Source organism: Anopheles aquasalis, chromosome 3 (assembly GCF_943734665.1).
Source record: "Anopheles aquasalis chromosome 3, idAnoAquaMG_Q_19, whole genome shotgun sequence".
Classification (NCBI taxonomy): Eukaryota; Metazoa; Arthropoda; class Insecta; order Diptera; family Culicidae; genus Anopheles; species Anopheles aquasalis.
In genome coordinates, this window is record NC_064878.1 from 26520322 (window position 1) to 26542705 (window position 22384).

The following is a 22384-nucleotide window of genomic DNA, read 5'->3' on the forward strand; positions in this document are numbered from 1 at the left end:
TGATCGACATTCATCACCGCGCTTGGAACGGTGGCCACATTTATGTTACAGACCCCAATCGCACCAATTTGGCCACCGGTTCGATGTTGTCTTGTCAGAACGGAACCCACGGCGAGCTCACCAAGGCGCGAGGAGGAAGGCTGCCTGGTCCGTTTCGACAATTTAAAGGACATTAATCTTGGGCTCGTTATCGGCCCCATTTCGAGTCGCTCTCTCTCGCGCGCTATGTTCCGATCGAGCTATTCCATCGATTATTTATGTATCGACCCTCTGCTGGTACGCTGGTACCAGCCACGTGGCCACTTCCACCGTCTTTCTTGTCGCGATGGGAGCACCGACACCTGAATCGAGCAGCGAGCGCGCGCACACACCGAGGATGGTGGTCGTTTCGTGGTGTGGCCTACAACCGCACCCTACCTGGAGGCGTCCGGTGTGCTGTTGTTGTTACAAGACGGATCTAAACAACCACCACACGCTCACACGAGCCACCTTTGGCGAGTGGCGGTCAAACGAGAGGAAAAACTATGACAACAACAACAAGCTCAAGGTTCCTGACAGGTGCCGGGGGTATCTATAGCAACTGCAGAAGAAGGAGCAGCAGGAGTAGTAGCCCGGTTCTTCTTCGTTTCATACTTTTCTCCTGCTTCGTTTCTAGTCCTTCCAGAGCAAAAGCTAATGTAAAATCGAGCTGCCTGGGACCGAAAAACTGGAGAGTAGCAAAATCCGAAGACCCAAAAAAGGAAAGAAAAACACTTCAAAAAGGCTAAAGTACCCCCGGAACACCGTGAGCACAAAAAAACCCCGATGGGAATGGAACAGTGAACATCCTGAAAGGGAAAGCTTCTCCCATTCTTCTTTCTCCTCTTCCTAATGAACACGTTCCAGGGGGAAAAGATGGAATGGGAAATCGACTTTTCTCGCGCTGGAACCGAGCGAACCGAGATTGAACTTGACACAGTTCCATTTACGGACGCGGCACAGACGGGGGCACTTCTCGTGGGCAGCGCGCCCCTTCTCGATATCCCTGGGCGTATCGAAGGCACGGATTCGGGCACATCACATGGCACAGGACACACAACAGATACACGGCAGCTACAAACACGTACACGCAACAGCAGAAAACAGCTTCACCCCGCAACACCAGCCGCGGAACGCACCATCATTGGCACCGTGCCGTCTGTGGCCGCGGAAACAGCGGAAATCCCAATACCCAGTAGCCACCACAACAACAACAGCAACAACAACAACAACAACCACTTGTATCTGGGGCAGGATGCTGTTCGACTCACTCAACAAACGGTCCGCGCGGTGACTGAAGCGAAAGCGCGAAGCTTCGCGTATCGCGAGCTCGTGGCTCGTGAGAAAACGGCCATCGCCGCCGCCACCGCCACCGCCACCACCACCGGGCGAGGACGTGTGAGAAACCAGGAGCTCAAAACTCCCGCTCGCTGCGGTGAGCGCATCCTCATAACTTCACGTGATCATTGGCGCACATTTCTGACGCGTTCGCGAGCGAGAGATTGACAGAGAGGGCCCCTTAAGCCCAGTGTCCTCTACGTTCTTCTTCGTTTTCTGTTTCGGGGGGTTTTTTCTGCGATTTCGAGGACTCGACCCGACGCACCCACACATGCACGCACACCCAGTTTCCGCGAAAATTCAGGACACGGACGAACATTGAACTACGGAATGGAATTTCCCTACCGTGCACACACTCCGGCGACACTCGAAAGCACGAAACTGCGTGGCCTTCAATTCCTGGGGGCCCTCCTCACCCTCCGGATCTCTGTGGCCAGCGCCCCCCTCCGCCAGCTCGAACTGTGGCCCTCGTAGCGATCCCTTTGGCGAGGGAAAGCGTATCCCGAAACGGGCGATAACGACGATAACAGGGGCCCCAGTGTTTCGATGAGGGCAGAGAGGGAGCCAGAGAGAGAGAGAGAGAGAGAGAGAGCGCGAGCGAGGGAGAGAATGTGAGTGAGAGAACGAGCGCGCGCGCGTGTGGAGTTTTGCGAAGCGATGCGAACGGAAGACGGTATGCAACTGAGGCACTGCACCGTGAGAAAGGTCCCAGTTTGGCTTTCGGGGAAAATGTGCCCAAGGAAAGCCTACCTCCCCGCGTGGACGCGGCTCCGACACGGACACGCACACCACGCACCAGCAGCCACTCGCGTGCTCGCGTGCTGGGAAAATTCTAACTCCCCCACAAACACCCACACTCAACGACGGTGGGAAGGAGTGCCTTTGATGTGTTAGTATGTATGGGGTTTTGTGGGCCATCAGCTCAGCGCCTCACGTGCCTCAATCGTTCAATGATGATGATGATGATGATGATGACGGTCGATGATGAACTCACGCGCGCGTGGGAAAAGCTTGTGCATCTGGTGGTGTAGGTGAGCGTGAGTGAGGAGTGTGTGCCAAAGGGCTCCAGGACGCGCTTCTTGATGGTCAAAAATGTGATCGTTTTTTTTTCTTTAATTAAAACCATTGGGATTGTCTCATGGAGTAACAGAAGGTTCTTGTGGACTAATTTTTTTAATGTTCGTCAAAGCAGGCTACGATCAACTGATTTGCGATCACTTTTAAGGGATGAAGAGGGATTCTAGGATCAACAAGTGCTACCTTGTTGCTTCTTTTTTCACTGTTTTATCCTGAGAATATTGGCCAGAACGCGGTTCCTTATCAGCTTTCTACGCACCCCCTTCAATACTCATTCAAAAGTTGATGAGAAGCAGCTCCTAGTAGCGGACACTTGGATTCACATCCTGGCTTCATTCACGTCCAACAAATACAAGCAGCAGCACCATCAGCACCACCACCAGACTGCTTGGTTATTCCTGGCCTGCTAGTGCAACAAAAGCTCACTCTGTGGGAATCCTGGCGAAGGGGCGCGCGAACGCGAATCTAAAATTAAACACTTCCGGCACGCAGACATGGACATCATTGGGATTCCCTTCTGCTGCAGACCATTCATCCCGGCACCCTTTGCAGAGTAGTAGTTCCTGGAGTGGCCGTATCGAGGTGGCGGTAGAGGATGCATTGAGTCCTTGCCTAACACCCCACGAGCGCCACAAACACACCGCTGGTAGGAACGCGCACCGTCATTAGAATCCTCCACGAGGTCGAAACTAATTTTAGATTCGAACCGCGGGCCAGTGTGCGTACCATCATCAGTGTACAACCCCTTGGATGGACTAACGGATTAGTGTGTCTGAGTGTGAGCGAATATGGTGAAACGAAAGCGAGGGTGAGAAGGAGTACACGGTAGTATCACCATCACTAACACCAACGCAGCAAATGTGAGCCTTGATCGTGAACTTTTCCTCCGTTGGTGTCCTTGCTGGGAGTTGGCTTTCGTGTGAGTGCCGCCGAGCTTCCTTTCCTTCAGTGCCTGCCCCAGTGGCACCCAGTGAGTGATTTGTTGTTGATGTTGGGCACGCGGTGAGTACCGGCAGCCAGGCCAGACCAGACGCTAGGTTCGCGCATGTTCGCACTGAACCACCCGATGGCCACCGTCGTGTTTCCCCAGGAAAAAGGTTCTCTCTCTCTCTCGTTTAGCACTGACATTCGCTGAACACCTGGACCCAGGAAGGTATGTCTAGCCACGCTTCCCTCATCCCATTCCCACCCACTGCACTCAATGTGCGGCGTGGTGAAGAACGAAAAGGAAAAAAAAGAAAAAAGCGAAAACATATCAAATCGATGCACGCGTTGCACTTTGATGACGTCGGTTGGTCGGTCGTGGTCGTGGTCGTAGTCGGCTGTCCCGACTGTGCGCGCACGTCATCGGCCATTCGGGAGCACCAGAAGGATGGTACGCAGGACACCGAACATCGAAAGGACACCCTGGTGCACTAGAGCGCGCTCCCATGGTCCAATGCAATAGCCATTCGTGGGAACTGAGGCGGAACATTTTATTGTCCCGCCGTTGCTTCCGATGGGGAGGGCGAGTGTGCTCGAGGGACCTCATCAAATGCGTCGGTTGGACCGCCTGCGTCGGTGCATCGGTGAAAAGGTTGCATTCCATTGCGGTGGTTCCTTGTCATTGTCATTAATGGAACGCACACGATCTGTTGATTAGAAATGGTAATGGGATCGGTGGGGGCCGTTGGAAAACAAAGAACGTAACCAAATTGGATTTTTGGGGTTTCGGCGACTGAGTTCTTGTTGTTTAGTTTATCCGGAAGATAATAAACATTACGTATAAAACATTGTTCCTAGTAACAGGAGAGATTTATTTTTTATTGTTGTCATTATTGGATTCATTTACATTATTGGTGTTTTTACCTGTTGTATGCATATGAAACCGTTGTTTTCATTCTAAAGCTATATCTACGCCAAATGGAGCTGTAAAGCCAGTCTAAGTGTTTTATTTTGTTCATTAGGCATCCGTCAAACATAATCGGTGTGCATTTTTTCTAATTTAACACTACAAGAAATATTTTCATTGCGATTAAAATGCAAGTTCCGTTCTCAAAAACTGCGATGTGCAGACATCGTTCGTTTTTTGCCTCCATCTCAAAAAATCGGCGGTCGAATCGCATCAAAATTTTATTGAAGGTTATGGTGGATATGCTCTTACTGAAACACAATGCAAAGTGCGGTTTAAAATTTTAAAGGAGGGATATAAATGAGAGAACCACCAACCATCGAAAATGTTAGAAGTCATCAAATTGCATGCCTTATTGGCCAAAACGGTTACTAATGATCATTAAAAGCAACAATTAATCAATTTCGATCGAGACTTGTCAAAAAAAAACAAGCAAAATATCAAAAACGACAAAATTTACCTATTTTTCTCGATGAAAATGCACCGCAACCGCGCGGAATATCGGCCAACGACACGGTAAAAGCCACAATTGGTAACAATTACCACTTGCGGCTAGCTCATCAGACTTGACTCTATCAAATGAACATGCATTTGCATCGTTCCGACAGGTAATGGCTGAGCTGCGCTTCCTTTTGTACGAAAATTTGAAAAAAAATGGATGGGTTTTGAAAAAATGGTACAGAATGGCGGTCCTCCTTCGTTTCCTGGTTTAATAGAACAGCGATTTCTCTATGACTATGTCTTGCGATAAATGTGAGGTCACTAAATATGAATTTAGAGACCATTGGACGAATGGATTGACGGTTGTCAGCGATACGCGATCCATCGGATCGTCTATCGCGATCCATCTATTCTTCTATAAAACATGTTTAACTGCAGCAGATGTGTTCAATTTGTGTTGTTTTTTTAGCCCAAAATACATCATTTAGCATGATCTTTGACCATGATAAATGTCCATTAAAAGCTTTGCTTCAATGATACAACCTATATGTTACGGAAAATTATTTTTGACGATGAAAATATCATTTCGAAACAGATCAATTCTCTTCTTATATTGATTCATTCTGTATGATATAGAAAAAATGATAAATATTACACGCTTACGAATAACCTATCATTGTTAGAGGAATAAAAAGCTATTGAGAAAAACCAACAACCAGTAAGTAAATCACATTCGTCTCATTAAATCAAATACAAAAAAACAAATCTACAAAAGTAACGGAAACGGAAACGAAAAACGAAACCGTAACCAAATAGACGGATAACAAACGCGGAAACTAAGGCGCGAAGACGTACGGGTCGGTAATTGCTCCAATTTAACCAGGATCCGCTTTCCGGGTTGCCCACGTTTTTTTTGCGACCCTTCGGCCGCTCCATCCACTCCGGGGCTGTAATTCGAGCATGCTAATGCATCCGACCGATCACGTACAAACACTTACTGCAACAAGTATTGTGCAACGTGAATCCGTCTCATCCTCAGCGCTCCACTTTGCAAGCAGCAAAAAGGCCAACGAACACACTCTCCCACTCCGGCCAGAGGAAGAAACCTTAGGAATCCATCCGTCTCGCCCTTCAGCTCGAGCTCGCTAGTCGTTCGCTGGTAGTACGATTCATTACCCTTCATTTGCACGGGCGACGGGCTTCGAATGTGGAAAAACCTCTGGCTCACCTTTTTTTTTCTTTCCCACTCCCACTCTCTCCTTCCAATTGTTTTCCACCAAGTCTCAACGAACCACTTTCACCGTGAACCTGGATGCCGGAGCACGTTTGTAAACATTTCTTGCAGCGAACGAACGAACCCGCGAGCAAAAAACGGTCTTCGTGGCACCAACGGGGCAGTAAACCCTGACATACGATAACGGGGGGAGGGGGGCGGGTAGCCAGTCGGTCCGTTAGGCACCAGGCACATGACCTCCGTGCTCCATTTGCCCGCCCAGGAAAAAGTGGCGGAAAGTCCGGAAATTTGTAGGCAAATTTCCCATGACCTCCGAAAGCACGCGCGGTCCGCGGTGCGGTCCTTCTCGGTCCGTTCGAGCAACACGTTGCTGAGTTTCTTTTGGCCCGAGAAGCCCTGCTCAACCTCGGTAACTTTACCTCTACTGCCTTGCTGTGAACGAAACTTAGATACCGAAGACGATTACCAGCGATAGTGGGGCACGTGGGGCGTTATCCACGGGGGGGATTTTTTTTGTTTTTTGGCGAACTTGAGTCCGTGTTCGCGCCAGTCGGGACCAATGCCCTCTGAGGCGGCGACCGCATTGATGCCGATGGTTTTACGATCCTACCCGGTAACCCGAAAGTATGCTCGTTAAATCAATCAACCAACATTTACACACCTGCCACCATTCAAGCACACTCTCCTTTTACCCCCTACCACCCCTTTTTATCCCTGTCTCAAGCCATCATAAGTTGAACTCTATTTGGTTGGAAACAATATCGCGAAGAACGTGCTGGGCATAAGTGAAGTGAAGCAAATCATATTCCAATGCTGCGTAAGGCACTTTCGAACCAATTTCCTCGCGCAGGGAAAACAATCGAATGAAAGAACCGACTACCGAGTGCCGAGTGGTTTTTTTCTCGATTTTTATTGGCCACTCGTGGCGAAATCGCGAGCGGAAAAAAACCGGATGGAAAGTTCGGATCGGGACCAACAAAAGCCCCGGGAATCTTCCCTTCTGGCCCATTTGCATTGGGTCTCTTGGCACACATTATGCGCGTGGTATCATAAACCGAGCGTCGGCCCACACGCACCGGCACCAGCACCGGCACACAACAGTGTCGACTGCTGCCGATTGCCGGATGAGGGAATACAAATGCCGGACCTAATGCCGGTTCGTCACGCAGTGAATGGTCCCCCCCCCCCGCCTCTATTTGCCGTTTTGAGACCGTCGCGTGGCACACTCTTTCCCTCTCTCTCTGTCGACCGTTGTTCTTCGCGGTGTGCCGATAATCGTTCTGCGGTTTGTGTCAACCTCCAGAGGCCCGGCCTGGGGCGCAAATAATGCAAAATCTGTGCCGGTAGGAAAATGGGGATTGCCCCGGCGGGTGACGGTCGAGTACCGAGATCGGTAATTCGATTTGCAACCGATGGGATAGAGGAAAACGAAAGGGGTGAATTGGCACGAGGCAGTATTGATCTAATTACGTGCCCAGGTGTGTCATCAGGAGTCACCTCACAGTCAGCTCAGCTTAAGAAATTAGCCGGTGCCACCGTCAAGGTTGTTGTCGCAGCTGTTAGCTTATTAGAGCAATCGGTAAGTACTTCTGGAAAGTAGTAGTAGTACAATCGGTGCAAGGATACGGGAGTGATTCTAGGGAGCTTCTGTTCTGAACCTTATGAACACATAGCATATGGTTGTTTAATGTTCACCAAGCCAACTTCTGGTCTGGATTTTGTTTAATTAAACCACTTTACTCTGTTCTGTTATCATGCGCCGTGCGTAATGTTTGTACAATCGTTATGGTCTATGTTTAAACATCGCTTTTCGAGCATTGCAATAGTTTCCTTCGTAGTTGCTAGAACCAAACATTCTGATTGGCTATTATTTTCGTTACCTTTTACGCTGTTTTCTTGAAATTGGACACGATAAATCAGGAGTCCTAATCTCGCAGCCCGCGGCCCGCGGCCACAGTGTATATGTATGATAAATTTGGTTTTTAATTGTATGTTCTATGTAATTTTAATGTATGAAAAATTGATTGAAAGTACATTTTATGTACTTTTCAACATGCACCACATACTGGAGTTTGAGATCCGTTGGTTATTTTATTTTATTTATATTACAAACACCTGAAAGTATGCGATTTTACCGGTTACCTGGCGCCTCCATCATCGGATTTTGGCAACGGAGCTTCATCATTTCGTTTTTTTTTTGCAGCGCAGTGACCAGTTATAGAATTTCCTTTACATTTGTTGGGCTTTGGTGGGAAAAAGCAAATTTAATAAAACAATGCACCTCCGAAATATGTTGCTCCGAAAAGGTCCGCCGAATGGTTGATACTTTAAACTGCAGCCCGCTGACTTTCTTCTGACGCTAATATGCGTTTGAGAGGCACTACTACTCATTCTGCTTTAAAATGTATAAATATTTCAAAATGTTGTGTAAGATGCTGTACTATAATTCTTTAACAGTGCAGACTAAACTTACTGAACATAAATGACGACATAAAACAGTTTCCATACTATGCCAACCAGCAAATCTAGCTATCTTAAACATTAAGGCCAAACATTAAGGGATAAGCTTTAGCTTAAACATTAAGGCCAAACTAAAGTACTGTTCACTGAGCATCGAATGTGCTTTACCCATTTACCAAATCCCTCCGTTCATTCAATCGTCTTAATTTCATTTTTTAATGAATAACTCCACATTTCGCCCCGGTGCGCGCTCGTCATCGTCGTTGCACCTTTTGCCAATCAAACGACCGGGCTGATTTCATTACAAAACTTTGCCCCATTATCAGCTAAGCTCATTCGGTCGTCCAGAAACCGCAGACTAGACCCACAGTGCCGGTGCCGTAGAAGGGCGATCCTTCGCGATCCAGCGACAGACGAACTTTGCCACCGAATCGCTTCAATCCCATCAGCTTAGCAGCTTTAGGGCTGAGACTTGCAGCGCAGCCGAAGCAGAAGAAATCCAAGAAAAAAACGAAAAAAACAACCGTAGCCGCACCAACCGCAACCGTGTATCGTGATCACTGAACCGTCTCATGTCGATTTCGATTCAAACGGAGAATGTCCCGGGGAATTAGAACAACCTTTCCCCCCATCCCGGACTGTTCGTTGTCGGTTAATCGAGTTTTGGCTTCGGGGTGCAATCGAAATTGTCACGGAATATGTCGGTAGCAAACGGTCGAAGCGTAATTAGGCGACGGTAAGGTTGAACGAAACCTTCAATCCGAGCCACCTGAATTGAAGCTGAATTCTCCACGGAAAATATCTACACCTCTGGTGACGAGTGCTTCTCGAGTGTCACAGACCACCAACTGTTTTGTGCTGAGCCGACTGTAGGCAATTGACAGTATCATCAAGCAGCACGCTTAAAAGCCCACACCGGAGAGTATACATCTCACTGCCATATCCTTCAGTGACCTACCGCATCACCGGCGCTATTGCGTGGAACCAGGATGGCCCACCTGCTAGGGATTCCCACCCTAGAGGGTGCAACAGTTTGGCAAGAGGCCGCATGCGCTCCCTACAACCGTTGGAAATCACTCTTTCAGATTCGCTCTCTCTCTCTCTCTCTCTCTCTCTCTCTCTCTCTCTCTCTCTCTCTCTCTCTCTCTCGTTGTCTCTCTTCCTGGATCCGGATCCGGTACTTGTCAGGCTCTCCATTCCAGGAAAGTCCATTTGATGATCCACGACACGCATCTCCCTACGAAGCAGACGTTCCGAGTGTGTATTGGTGACACCAAAATTGATGAATGAATGAATTGGGAAGTGCTCCGTTTCCTTTGTCACATCCAGATGCGAGACTTCCAGAACAATTCTCGTCAAACAGAACAGAGGCGACTGCTCGCTTCTCTGCCCTCCAAAGGTGCCGGTCCTTGTTTCGCTGCGGAACACCAGCGCACGGAATTGAAATGAAGTCGCGAGACACCCATTCCGGCGTGTGCAAAAGTCCAAAGTGATGCTTTAATTTGATTAATTCTATATCGGGGCGGTGGGAGCCACCGCCGGTGCGATAACACCAAAAGCCGGTGCTCTTCATTGTTTGCTATCCCGAGAACGAGATGAGCTCTGAACCTGAAGTTCTTGAGCGTCTCGAGAAGGACCGGTGGCGGACTCTATCTGGAAGATTAATCTGTCGCTTACCCGCGGCGTTTCTCATTCATTTGTGAACCGTTTCTGAGAAAGACGCACGCAAGATTATGACATGCCCAGGGAGTGATCCATGCGCTAACGGACACCTTACAGCTGCTACCGATGCGCTGGCGACATCGACATCTTACCTTATCTTACGCTGCCCTCGGTTGTGTTCTGCTTCTGGCGAAAAACTTTATCCTCATAAAACATTCGCCTCTGGCGTTCACCATCGTTCCCCCCACGAGGGGGGGGGGGGTGCCAACATGGTAGATGGTCAGTCCTTCGAAGTTGAAAGTAAATTTCGTTTGATGTCTGCGCTCTATCCATTCCGAGCTTCCGCCGGAGCGAACGATGCCGACGCCTACGGTCTAGTGGTGTCATTCAGCACGCGTTGTGCCCATAAATCAATGGCGTCGCATCGACAAACGTGTGGCCACATGGGAGGGAGAAGAAGCCGAAGCTAAACTCTGGTCAGTGGAGCATCACACACGGGCGGATGGACACACGCTGGCCTGCTGGCCTTCGGTAGCACCCAGGTACAGATTGGTCTGTCATGAATCTTTCAACGGGTGCGCTTTGAACGTGTTTGAAAAATGGACCACGACCACGCTGACGACAAACACTCCGCACGTTATCTTGGAAGTGTCTACAGCTCTAACAACCCTCCAACCTCGACACTTTCGTCTGAAAAGTATCCGAAAGACACTCTCTCAATGGCGGCAGTGCATTTTCAAGGTCTTTTGCTGCTAGGCAGGGCGCGGTGAATCCCATGATCCTCTCCCTGTCTCGGAACGCCTGTCTAGTGCCTGCCAAACGCAAAGCCATCCAGCTCTATCAACCCGGCTCGACAGGATGAAAGGCAAATGTTTTGACTACGAAATTGATCCCACAACTTGCGCTGCCAACGTGGCTCGTATCTTCCTGGCAGTGTGGAACTAAAGTTTGCTTGCATCGCATCTCGCCTCGCCGCTATCGCAACCAACCAGAGCCGAGGTGTCGCCGGAAGTGATGAAGTATCTTATTTTCTTTCAATTTCCAAACGCAATATGCAAACCAGGTTTATCGCTCTCGGTGTGAAAATACTGGTTCAATCGAATGATATGAAGTGAAGCGCACGGCGACGAAATGTCAGCGGTAGAGCTGCTCGCGCGGACCCCCCCGTCATGAGTCACACCGCAACGGAGAAGGCAAACGACCCAGACTAACATGATGCCAACCTTTTTCCTTCATTTTATTTGATTGGCTTTTTGTTGGACGCCCCACGACTCGTCATATCGCTAGGACATAACAGAGTTCTATTTGTTCACGTGCGTCAAAACAAAGGGATCACCGAGGCAAACCGCTGTCGTAATCCGCGAAACCACCGCAAATTGATCCCGTGTGGGCACTGACCGCGCTAGCTACCGCAAAGTAAATCAGTCCCTCCTATCCCTATCGCAGCTAATTGGACGTTGCCACCATAAATCTCGCGACGCGCTACGCGGCGCCTAGCCCGGCCCTGTCTCTGTCACTCTGGTCTCTGGGCCGTCTCCCGTTCTGGCCAATCCATTCGGCGGGGTGCCATTATTCATCTTTTCGTCGCGGGATTAACCGGCATGCGATGCGCACGGGTTGCAGATTGCGCTGAGAACTGTGGTCCGTGAGGGGGGGGGGGGGGGGGAGGGAATAAATAGTATTAATAAGGGAAACTAGGGAGAGAGAGAGAGACCAAGACGAGAGCAAGACAGAGAAGGAGAGTAGTTGGCCCACGTTCTATTCTTACATCGTACCGGGCCACCGTGTCTGCCGGTTTTGAAGAATGGAGAAATCGGAGTAGTGCCGGTGCGGATTGGTGCCATGTGGAAACAGCATTACGAGCGAGCGTTTCCTCCAGGGACCAGGTTTGCAGCACCTCATACCAAATCCATTTAATGGAAAACAGTTTCTTGCGAGAAGGAAATTCATTTTCGACTGCCATAAAGTCATTTTCTTCTGATTTTCTATTGCTTACTGTTGTTTGTGGCATGAACAGTAGTTTGTCTTTAAAATATACGAATTAGATTCCGTTCTGTATTCCGTAAAAATGAAAAATATAATTAGCTACTGGATTTGCAGCTAATTCTGTAGCAAATCTACGGACGGTAAATGCATTCAATAGATTTCTCTTGCTCTAAAGCCATGCTTGTAATTATTTCTGAATATATGGCTTTGTCGAGTTCCATTTACCTTCTGAAAGCGATTAAATCATTGTGGTGCTTATAGCTCATCTTCGTATAGCTTTAAAATCATTGATTTGGTTAAAATTTATGGTATAAATTAGACTAGCATGATGGTTTGTTCAACGATATTTTTACTAAAATCTGTTTCTAGTGGATTCTGGCGCTTAATATTTTTCGATCCTACACCAGTCATCCAGTAATCAAGAAATCAGTCATCAGATTTTTAAACAACCCAACAAATCCAAAAACTAAAACGCATACACTCTAAAAGAATGGAAGAAATTGTTGTCAAATTCATATTCTTAAAATATTCTGACAAAATTGTATCATTTTTAAAGCACAGAAGCTAATGAAATATTCAAAATACTTGAAGTTAGCGAATTGATGATTCAAAAATTTGACTTTTCTAAAAAGCTTTTTTTTGTCAAAACAGAGCATTAAAATAAAAACAGAGTTGTACAAGGTTGCACAACTTTAGAGCTTTCCTTTTCCCTCAACACAAATTCTAGGCATCAGTGTGGAATCGATATCTTTCACTCCATTTCCATCTGCTTCCCGAAGATCGAAATCACTATCCGGGAGTGAAAAACGTGTGTTTTTTTTCCCAAAACAACCTTGCCTCTCCAGTCAGTGATGCAACGGCTAGCGGATGGCCGCCTTCCATCAGCGGAACCTTGCACCAATGATTGTTTATCTCGCGCCAAACACCGAACCCCGAGCAGCAGCAGCAGCAACACAACCGCAATCCGTCGACACACCCAGAAAGGGAGGATTTTCCTCGTCACCAAAAGCCCCACCACAAACCCAATCGCAATGGCAACAAAACGACCAGCGGACCAGCGGACCAGTGAACCACCGAAACCAATCAGGTCGTCGGACGACCGACGGTCTTGGTCGACGCGGCTGGCGCGCCACGTCACGCGGTTGTTGGCCACCGGGACTATAAATAAACTTTTCGCTTTTAATAATTATTGTCTACCGCCCGCGGCGGCCACTATGCGGCAGCTATACTGCGGCCGGCAGGCGGATTCTTCTACCGCCCGGTTCTACCGCGGCCAACCCGGGGCACGGTACGGTTTACGGGAATCTAACTTTAGTTTCACTCATCGACCGGGCGGCGCGTGCTTCAACATACACACGCATGCAGCCAGCGTGCACGGTTCGCAGCCCCAAGAAAACCAGAAGATGAAGAAGATCGCAAGCCTCGCTCCCACCCCACCCGCCCTAGCACTGGCGCCACTTGTTACTGCAGCCGTTTCTGTCGCATCCAGAAGGCGCCTACGGTCGGGGTTCGGAGCGTCCTCATGGGTTTTTGGACAAGTCTGGCGCTTCGATTGAGCTACAATTCCGCAAATCTGCTCGAGCAGAGCACGCAGCACAACCGCGGAAAAGTGCACGCGGATCGCGATCGCGGCGATGGCGAATCTCATCTTGATTGTTGTTTATTTATAAAACTTTCCCAGCCACGCCAGTGGCCGAGCGGACGAGCCAGCGAACAAGCGGCCTTTACGCCACATCATCTCTGAGGAAGGATGGGATGGGAGGAGGGAGAAAGGGGAAGGGTGATATTAAAATGATGTCCTGTGGCATCGCTGTGCGTGCTGTCGTTGCGAGTTATTCCGAGCGGCGACCGTACGGTCACTTCGCCGCGTTCTATTCTTTCCCGGTGACCGCGTCTGAGCGTCCGCCAGAGCGTGCTGCTGGCCTGTCTCCCGAAGAGAGACGCCGCGTTCGTGTGCGTTGTAGACAGAATCAGGATCAAGATTGACGAATACCGTAAGGCATTGTCGCCATTACAGGCTCACGATTTAGGTTTGTTTTGAAAATAAATGGCCAAAATCCTCAGCAAACTCAAAAACAAGTTGAAATGTTTTTGTGTCCTAGTATCTAATAATGTTTCGTTAAAAAAAAATTACCTTTACTTATTTGTTATTCTCAATAATAATAAGAGCAGTATCCTTGAATTGTCAAAAGGGATGTTTAGTACATTCACGTATCCTTGTACTAATTCAATTGACAAAATTGAATATTGCTGGACCGCCATCTCAATAGTGTATCAGCCTTACAATGCTTATTAGACCCAAGTACCCCTACATAACCACAAGAAAGCTCCTTCAACCGGATCTCACACCATCGGAGCACTGTAATCCGCTTTTCTTCTCCTTTTTCCACCAAACCATAACCTCCAAAAACGGGTACGGTCCCGATAATCACAAGTTAGCAAAAAGGAATAATGTGGAATCCCACAAGAGAGTTCCCGGGCGTGTGTATGTGTCCGTGTATTCCAGTCCCAAAAAAGGGGAAACTAAAACTCACCCAAAAGCCCCCTTCCCACCCAACGAAGGGATAATCCGGGATCCGTAAATGTAATGGTGGCCCAGTAAGCCGCTTGTTAGCATAACTTTCGCAACGTTATGATGGTATTACAAACCGGTACCAATACCGGACGAAACGCACACACGCCTGGCAGCTTGTATTTTGTAGTTTGTCGCCGTCAGAGACCTCTTCGAAAATTGGGCTTTTTGGGGATACCAGAAAACGGGGATGGCTATCGACACTTACCTGCTTCATCAGCGGGATCAGCATCTTCTCCACCGACTTGATCTTAATATCCAGCATATACTCGTTCGTTGCGATTCCGGATGCATTCGCTCCACTGCCACCACCGGAACCACCTCCACCACCACCAGCGGCTCCAAAGTAAGCACTTCCTTCTGCCATTGCTCCTACACTCCTACTACACAGGGCACCGCTTGGAACACCACTTCTTCTTAAGCTACACCTCTTGCTGACGAAAACTTGAAAACCCTTCCTCACTAACACCACCACCGATCAACGATGCCGCTCAGCTGGCAGGATAAATCATTTCCAGAGAAGTGCCTCAGCTACGGAAATTCATCGGCATCGGAGGGCCTTTTCCACTTCACCGATCACCGGGCGCTGCGTTTCGCGCGATAACGAAATTAATTTCCACCAAGCTCATTGACGTGTATGTACGTGTCGTGTGTGTCGGCACTGAGCACAATATGAGCGAGCATCAACCACCGCGCTCGTCTCCTCCCAACACGGGACCAGATTTTCCACGCCGTGCGCGATGATATTTTATTTGAAAATTCTGAAATTTTCCCCGCACGAGCGCACACCCGGGGCGGCCCCTGCGGTGGTATTTGCACTGCGTGATCTATCGCCAACGGAGCGAAGCTAGTAGGGCATTACCGGCCATGGCGCGCTCGCGTAGTAGCAGCTCCCGGGGAGGGGGACGGGGGTTGAGGGTGGCCACTCAAGAATGCTTCCGTTGTTTCTGCTGCTGCTGCTACTGCTGCTTGCCCATTCAAGCACGAATACGACCGAAAACGTGAACTACTAGATGCTAACTTGCTTTCACTAACACCGCTTCACACCGGTTGACGACAATTGATCACGATATTGGTGTGTGTTTAGTCGTTCCCTACGAGGACTACTAGATGGACTCTGCTATGGCAGGTGACAGGCTTGAGATTTAGAACAAAGGCACTAGCATCCTCTTTCAATGGCACACAGCAGGATCTTCATCGCGTATTCCAGCGACCACTCCTCTGAATCACTGCACGAAACCGTGCTGCGAATCGTGCACGGAACCCATACACAACACTCTATCGGCCCAACGAAGGGAATGACATTTTCTAAAATAAATTTTCCTCCCAAATAGCACTACCACCATGCAGCGCTACCACGTAGTAGCAGCTGTTCCACGCACACACTCGCACAGGTTCACGCACGCACGAACGCACGCACGACAGTTCTAGACGGCTTAACTAGCGCGCAACCGACGAGAGCAGCGTTCCGGCAGTGACTGAACTGGGAACGTGTCGTCGTCGTCGTCGGCAAGTCGCGCACGCACGCACTGGTTTACACAGCTGCTCGCTGATGCAGATGTATTGGCTGAGCGGGAGCGAGATTGAACTCACCGAGAACAGGTATCGAGATGCCGGTAAAGAGCTGCACAGCCAATGCTACAAGGGAAAATCTTTCTACCAAGAAGGAACGACATCGAGGACATGTTCAGGATAGTTGAGAGTTTACTAACAGGAGGTTACTAGCATTCAAGACTAAGCCATCGCAAAGGGTCAGCGAAATTCAAAAAGCAGGCCAGAGCTCATGATGTTATGCTCTAAGCCAGCTGCGACATAAATGAAGGCGCTTGCGTTGTTTTACCGTTTTCGTTGTTGTCAACCCTTGGGTGTGCGCATGTTTTTGAATGAAACTTGTTAGTTTTAAGATATTTATAAGTATTGTAGAAGAATTTTGAATGCGAATGTTCATAACTCATTGTAAAAATAGTGGAAGGTCTACTTATAACTCCTTGCTCCATTAACGGGGGAACTTCGGTATTTTCGGGCCAAAATAAGGCCCTTTTTTGACGATTTTTTGTAACGTAACTCTTCAACTTTATTTATGCAAATAAATGGCATACTCATCTACAACTGTTGAAGAATATTTGATATAATTTTGAGCAACATTCATGTACAAACTATTCCATGGCATCAAATTTTGGTAGGCGTGTCGACGAAAAGTTACTTTTTACGGTGTCCATCGTAGCGACATGACGTATCATCAGAAAAATACAAATCGACATTCGTTAGAAAAGTTATAAGTTTATCTAGGTAGCCCCGAAGAGTTTTTGTTGATATTTGAATTTTTCGATTTTTGGCAGATTTTTCAAGTTGAAAAAGTTATGCTTTTTACGATTCTGCCAGAAAAACGAACTTTATGGATTTGTTTAAAAAAAAGTATAAATAATTTTAATGATATCTCGACAGGTTTACCTGGCAAAAAGTGTACAAATTATGCGTAAAAAATTTCAAATTGATCGGCCCAGTAGTTTTTACAGTACGATGGACACCGACATTGAAATCGTAGGTTTAGGGAAACGTTCTTCAAAGCAGCAGGCTGCATGGAGCCTTGTATGAAACGCGGATTTTCAAAAATCTGTATCTTTGTCAGTTTTTCTTCGATTGATCCAAAACTTTTACACAATACTCTTGAATGGATCAGCTTTCAGGGAAAAATGTTAAAAACATGTGTCACAAATAAAAATTAAATACCGAAGTCCCCCCTTAAAATAAAAGACATTTCCATTAAATCAGATGAGTTGTGAACAATGTAGGATGTATTTTGAAAAACTCTGCAAATAACACGACCATTCTACATTAAATATCTATTTCTTAACATAGATTATCATCCGTATCCATGCTTTTCAAAATTTCAAAGCATCATCATAAATCACTTGCTATATCAGCCTTCATTGAAATTTAAAGCAACGCTAACACTTCCGCTACTCCCGTCTCTGCATTAGAAATTCGCTCATCTAACTCATCTCAAAACTAAGTTAATTCTCATCAACCATTCCGAACCCTTGATGGAACCCATTAATAATCTCTAATACATCATCCTCAGCATCCTCGCTACGCTCGCTGGTCGCAACCTACTTAGCGCCAGCCCATCACACACATTTCGAAAGTGCCCATCGGGCACGCGCGGTGGGCACTGGAAATTCTGAAAGTTTCGTATGCAAATGAAATTTACTCAACGCTGCAATCCCTCCCTGGCATTGTTTACCGCGAGTTTCCGAGCGTTCCGGCAAAAGCGCTTAAAAGTCACAATATCCTCGTACAAGCGCGCGCCTGACTGACGCCTGAGAACACGATAAACCTTTTCCAATAAGTAAACGCAAACTACTGCTGCTACTTGTAGCGGCAGAGTGCACTAAAGTGACCAACGGACAATTCCCGCAGCTCATCACATCCGCGCCACGCTAGTCGACGGACGGTTTTCGGCGATAGTGGGACTGAACTGAAAGTATGACGAGCGACCGACCATTAATTATGCACAATACCGTGCGACCATAAATTTAACATTCGTGTACAATAAATTATGCGCCAGCGTGATCCATTATCTCTCTCTCTCCCTCGCTTCTACTCGAGACACCGCAAGCTTTATCGCTCTGCACGCAAGAAACACCAGACTCGTCTGGTAGTGGTGCCCAGTTTAGAGTAGATCGGAAAAATCATACACAACGAGCGCCATGTCGGAACAATTTGTTGCATTGACATGAGAATGCTTTTTCCAACGGTGGGCAAACAGACGTATCGGTTTGTGGATCAGGATCTGGAAGGGAAGCTCCCCGTTTAAATCCATTCCTATCATCATTCCATTCAGCTAATGATGTGCTACTCTGTCACGTGATGCAGAACACGTTCGTTCTATTGCTGGAAGTACAGTGTCATCATCGATTTTATTATGTCAATGAAAGCTCCAAAGGAACAACGAACACATCCAATTAGCAATCTAGAAAGACTTTATTTATTTTCAAAATCCAACCAAAAAAAAACCTATCAACTAATACGCGTTAAGCGTCTGTCAAACGCTCATCAATTCATCAAACTGAATTCCTTTGCATTCATCACCAACAAACCGGGTTTCCACTCGCCAGACTCCACTAGCGCACAAGCTAGCGAGCACGACACGTAACGATTATAGGACCACGCGAACACGGTAAGAGCCAGGATTGCATACCCACAACCCCTTGTCGCCTTTATCTTTCTTCTACCTCATTGAATTGTACTGTTATCGATTATTTCCTAACGTCCGCCGACCACCAAACGAACCCAAACGAACAACTTTCTTTCACCTCCATCCAACCAGTCCTCTGTGGCGTTTGTTATCAAACTGCATCCCCTACTCGGTGGCAGGTAAGCGCAGCATCCCGCTTGGTAATTGCGTTATTGGGTGCACCGCCGGTAAAGGGACTGGAAACCGGAATGATAAGCCTTTCCGCGCGGAGTTACGCGAGGACACCCTTTCGATGAATAAATTCCTCTCCATTTCGCGCAATTGTTGCACAAAGTATGATCCTGGTTCGCACCAGCATCACACCAGCAGCGTGTGTCCAGTAGTAGTAGCTTCCTTCTGCAACGTTCTTCACCTCCAGTGCGTCACATCCTGTCCAATGGAAATGGCTTCCAAACTCTATTAACTGGTAAATCTCTTCTCCGCTGTCTCACTGCCTCTTCTTCTCTCTCTCCGGCTCTCTCTCTCTCTCTCCATTGGAGAAAAATCAATATTTAAAACTTTTCTCTGGAAAAACGAGACCATTTTCGGCGGGTGTCCGCACCAGTGCGGTACAGTACGGAAGGATGCATCCTCCCTCCCCATTGCACCCTCATCCATCCCGCTCTCCTCGTACACAATAAGTCACAGGCACACGCACAAACACTTTGGCTTGTTCGCTCTTTGGCTACGACGACGACGACGACGACGATGATGATGACGATGGTAGTGGTGGCTGGAGGCGGCAATTACTTTCTAACTTTTGCCCCGCTGCGGTGGCGGTGGTGACGGTGGATTGATGCCTTTCCGCTTGCGGAGTGACTCGGTCGGGCCCTGCGTTGGCCGCAGCAGCTGGCGGAAGTTGAACGGACCGAGGTACGAGTCGGCATTGCGATCCTTCTGGAAGATGATGGCCTGCTCGACCGAGTCGAACGAGTTGAGCGAGTTCATGCCACTACTTGCGCTGCTCAGGCTGGAGCTGTTCGAGCTATCGGCCCGCTCCTCACCGTGATGATGGCCAACACCTCTTCGACCGCCACCACCATCACGCGAACGTTCCCGCTGGTGATGCAGCGGACCCTTGATGTCGATGTTGAGGTACTTGGACACGTTAAAGTTCTGGTAATCTTTGTCCAGCGTCGACCGATCGTCCGATAGGCTGTTGATGCCGCTGCTACTGTTCGTACCACCACCTTTCGCGTCTAGCTGGGCAGCGAACGAGGTAACGTGCGGGCTGAACCGGTACACCCCGTTCAGCAGCTCACAGACACCCTGCCCGCAGCTCAGCTCCGATTGGCGTTGCTGTTGGCGTGCCTTTTGCTGCTGCTGCTGCTGTTGCCTTTGGTACTGTTGTAGCTGAGCAAGTTGTTGCTGCTGCTGCTGGTGCTGCTGGTGCTTCTGTTCCGCTGCCTTACGCCGATGGTTCACCAGAAAGTTGGTATCGCCAAACATCCGCATCACCGGGCTCTTGCTATCGATTTTCGTTTCCTCCGAAATGTTCTGATACTCGTGATGCTCTATCAGCCGTTTCTGTGGAACTTGTTGCTGACTTTGTTGCTGCTGCTCGTGATGGTGGTCGTCCATTCCGGCGAACCGGTTGCCACCCATCACTTCCGGTTCCTTCATCGTGGGCGATGGATGCTTCTTCCTTCCGACCGGACCCGGCTCCTTCTGGTGCGCTTTCTCGCCGTTCGACGACCCGGACGAGAGGGCCGATGAGCCACCGGAAGAACACGAAGTCGTGGACGGTGACGCCCCCCCGTTTGCCGCCTTTTCTTTCTCCTTTTTTGCCTTCTTCTCACGCTTCTTGCGCTCTTTGTTCTCCTTTTCGCGGGCCTTCTGTTCGGCCTTTGCCGCTTTCTTGCCACCAGCACCAGCCCCTCCGCCGAGTCCTAGCAAACCGAGCCGCAGCGCTGGTGAAGATGGTTCCCGGGGTGAACTGACCGGAGATTGGCGCACTGGCGAGGGATGCGGTGCGGCCGATTCGGCCGATGGTGTTTCGCGCTGCTGGTTGTTCGGGGAGTAGCGAAGGATTTGTTGGCTGTTTGGGTTAAGATAGCTGAAGGCCGGTATGCTGCGGATGTGGCCCGGTTCGTGTGGGTTGGGTGATCTGCTTTGGAAAGGAAGGAAACAAAATGGGTTGAAAAGAATAAGGTTAGCATTTGTTGCTGGTTCGAGAGAGAGAGCGTGTACGATGAATCATTCAGTGAACCGAAACCGAACGCCACAAGAATTTACAATCCCATATGTCCTCTCGAAAGGAACACGATTCCAGATGGTGCAGAACATGTGATGTTTACGAATGAGCGAGTACGTCTTGATGAAGAATTTCCGGACAGCCACGACACAAAACATAAAACACAGAGCATACATCCCTCACCAGCCACATTACCTGCGCTCATCGATCGGACGTATGCTGGTGGTGGTGTTATTTGTAAAGATAGGATGAATTCTTCGCCACGTACGATCGGTCACCCTGGTCACTGTTAGTCGTTAGTGCTCGCTTGTTCTTGAGCGGTGCGCTGGAGAGGAGAATGGTTAGCGTGGTGCAGTGCAGTTCGGGAAAAGGGAGTGAAAATAACATTAGTAAGTTAGTTGACAAAACGGTGCAGTACAAGTAGAACCGAACGGAACGCGAGTGCTGATTAGTAATTGTTATTAGCTCGATCGAACTGAGCAATCTTGCTGATAAGTCCCAGCTGAGCCCTTTTTTCGTGCGGGCCATTGTTGTGAGCAGCATGTTGGTAACCGGAAGATCGATATTAATTTAAGTCGATTCTAAGCTTCATAGCCATGATGTTTTACCTTGCAAGACCCTTAAACTTGTCCTGTGGCGTCGATTCGGACGCCTGGAACGCGTGGTGCCAGTTGCTGGAGAGCTGCTGCTTACGATCACCGAGCTCCATCTTGCGATCACCGAGGATATCGTTCCGGTTGATGTCAATCCGCTGCGGCGGTTGCTGGAGGTTGCGCTGTCTGTAAACGGGTATCGAACAGGAGTTAGTAAACTGCACAAACACAGGATGGTTTTGTGAAACTCTTGATCCAAGCGATATCAAATACGAAATAAATTAAGCAAAGTTTGAAGCATTCTCTAGCACATCTACTGTTGGAGGACTGATCATGTCTAGCATCGACTACCGAGTAAAACCACTAGCATCACCAATAAAAAAAAGAAAAAAGGCCAGCAATGATCGCCACACACTCACACGAGCCATTCGCTTTCATTCTGTTCTCTCGTTCGCTCTCATTCGCGCGCTCAGCCGTACATCCAGATCATAAACCAACTGCACAACGAAAAGGCTAGCAGAGACATTAGAAACATGTGCAACAACCTTTGCGAGCGCAGGTTGCGTTCCACCTCGTAGAACGGCATATCCCACGGGGAGATATCGTCAAAGTCCGAAACCGGTGGTGGACTTCTGTCGATTAGGGCGATTGGGGACGGACAAGAGATTAGAACTTGAGATG

General features: G+C 48.4%; 2 protein-coding genes across 11 annotated transcripts in view; both read right to left on the minus strand.

Moving 5' to 3' along the window:
• Positions 1–15554, minus strand: part of LOC126575701 (alpha-catulin) — a 77956-nt gene extending 62402 nt beyond the window's left edge. For 6 of the 7 annotated variants that reach the window (XM_050236522.1, XM_050236521.1, XM_050236520.1 and 3 more), the window contains exon 1: positions 1702–1993. Coding sequence is in view for 1 of the 7 variants with exons in the window: in XM_050236523.1 (XP_050092480.1) it covers positions 14888–15046 (159 nt within the window). In the remaining 6 variants the exon portion in view is untranslated. Of the gene's footprint in view, positions 1–1701; positions 1994–14887 lie in introns of those variants that run through there. The other variant, XM_050236523.1, reaches the window with a different exon arrangement.
• A 3090-nt stretch (positions 15555–18644) lies between these two features.
• Positions 18645–22384, minus strand: part of LOC126578989 (myosin-IIIb-like) — a 48109-nt gene continuing 44369 nt past the window's right edge. For 2 of the 4 annotated variants that reach the window (XM_050242169.1, XM_050242165.1), the window contains 3 exons: positions 22249–22335; positions 21719–21889; positions 18645–21026 (listed from right to left, as the gene is read on the minus strand). In XM_050242169.1, coding sequence (XP_050098126.1) covers positions 19670–21026; positions 21719–21889; positions 22249–22335 — 1615 coding nt within the window. In that variant the 3' untranslated portion in view covers positions 18645–19669. The remainder of the gene's footprint in view (positions 21027–21718; positions 21890–22248; positions 22336–22384) is intronic. The other 2 variants (XM_050242167.1, XM_050242168.1) reach the window with 2 other exon arrangements.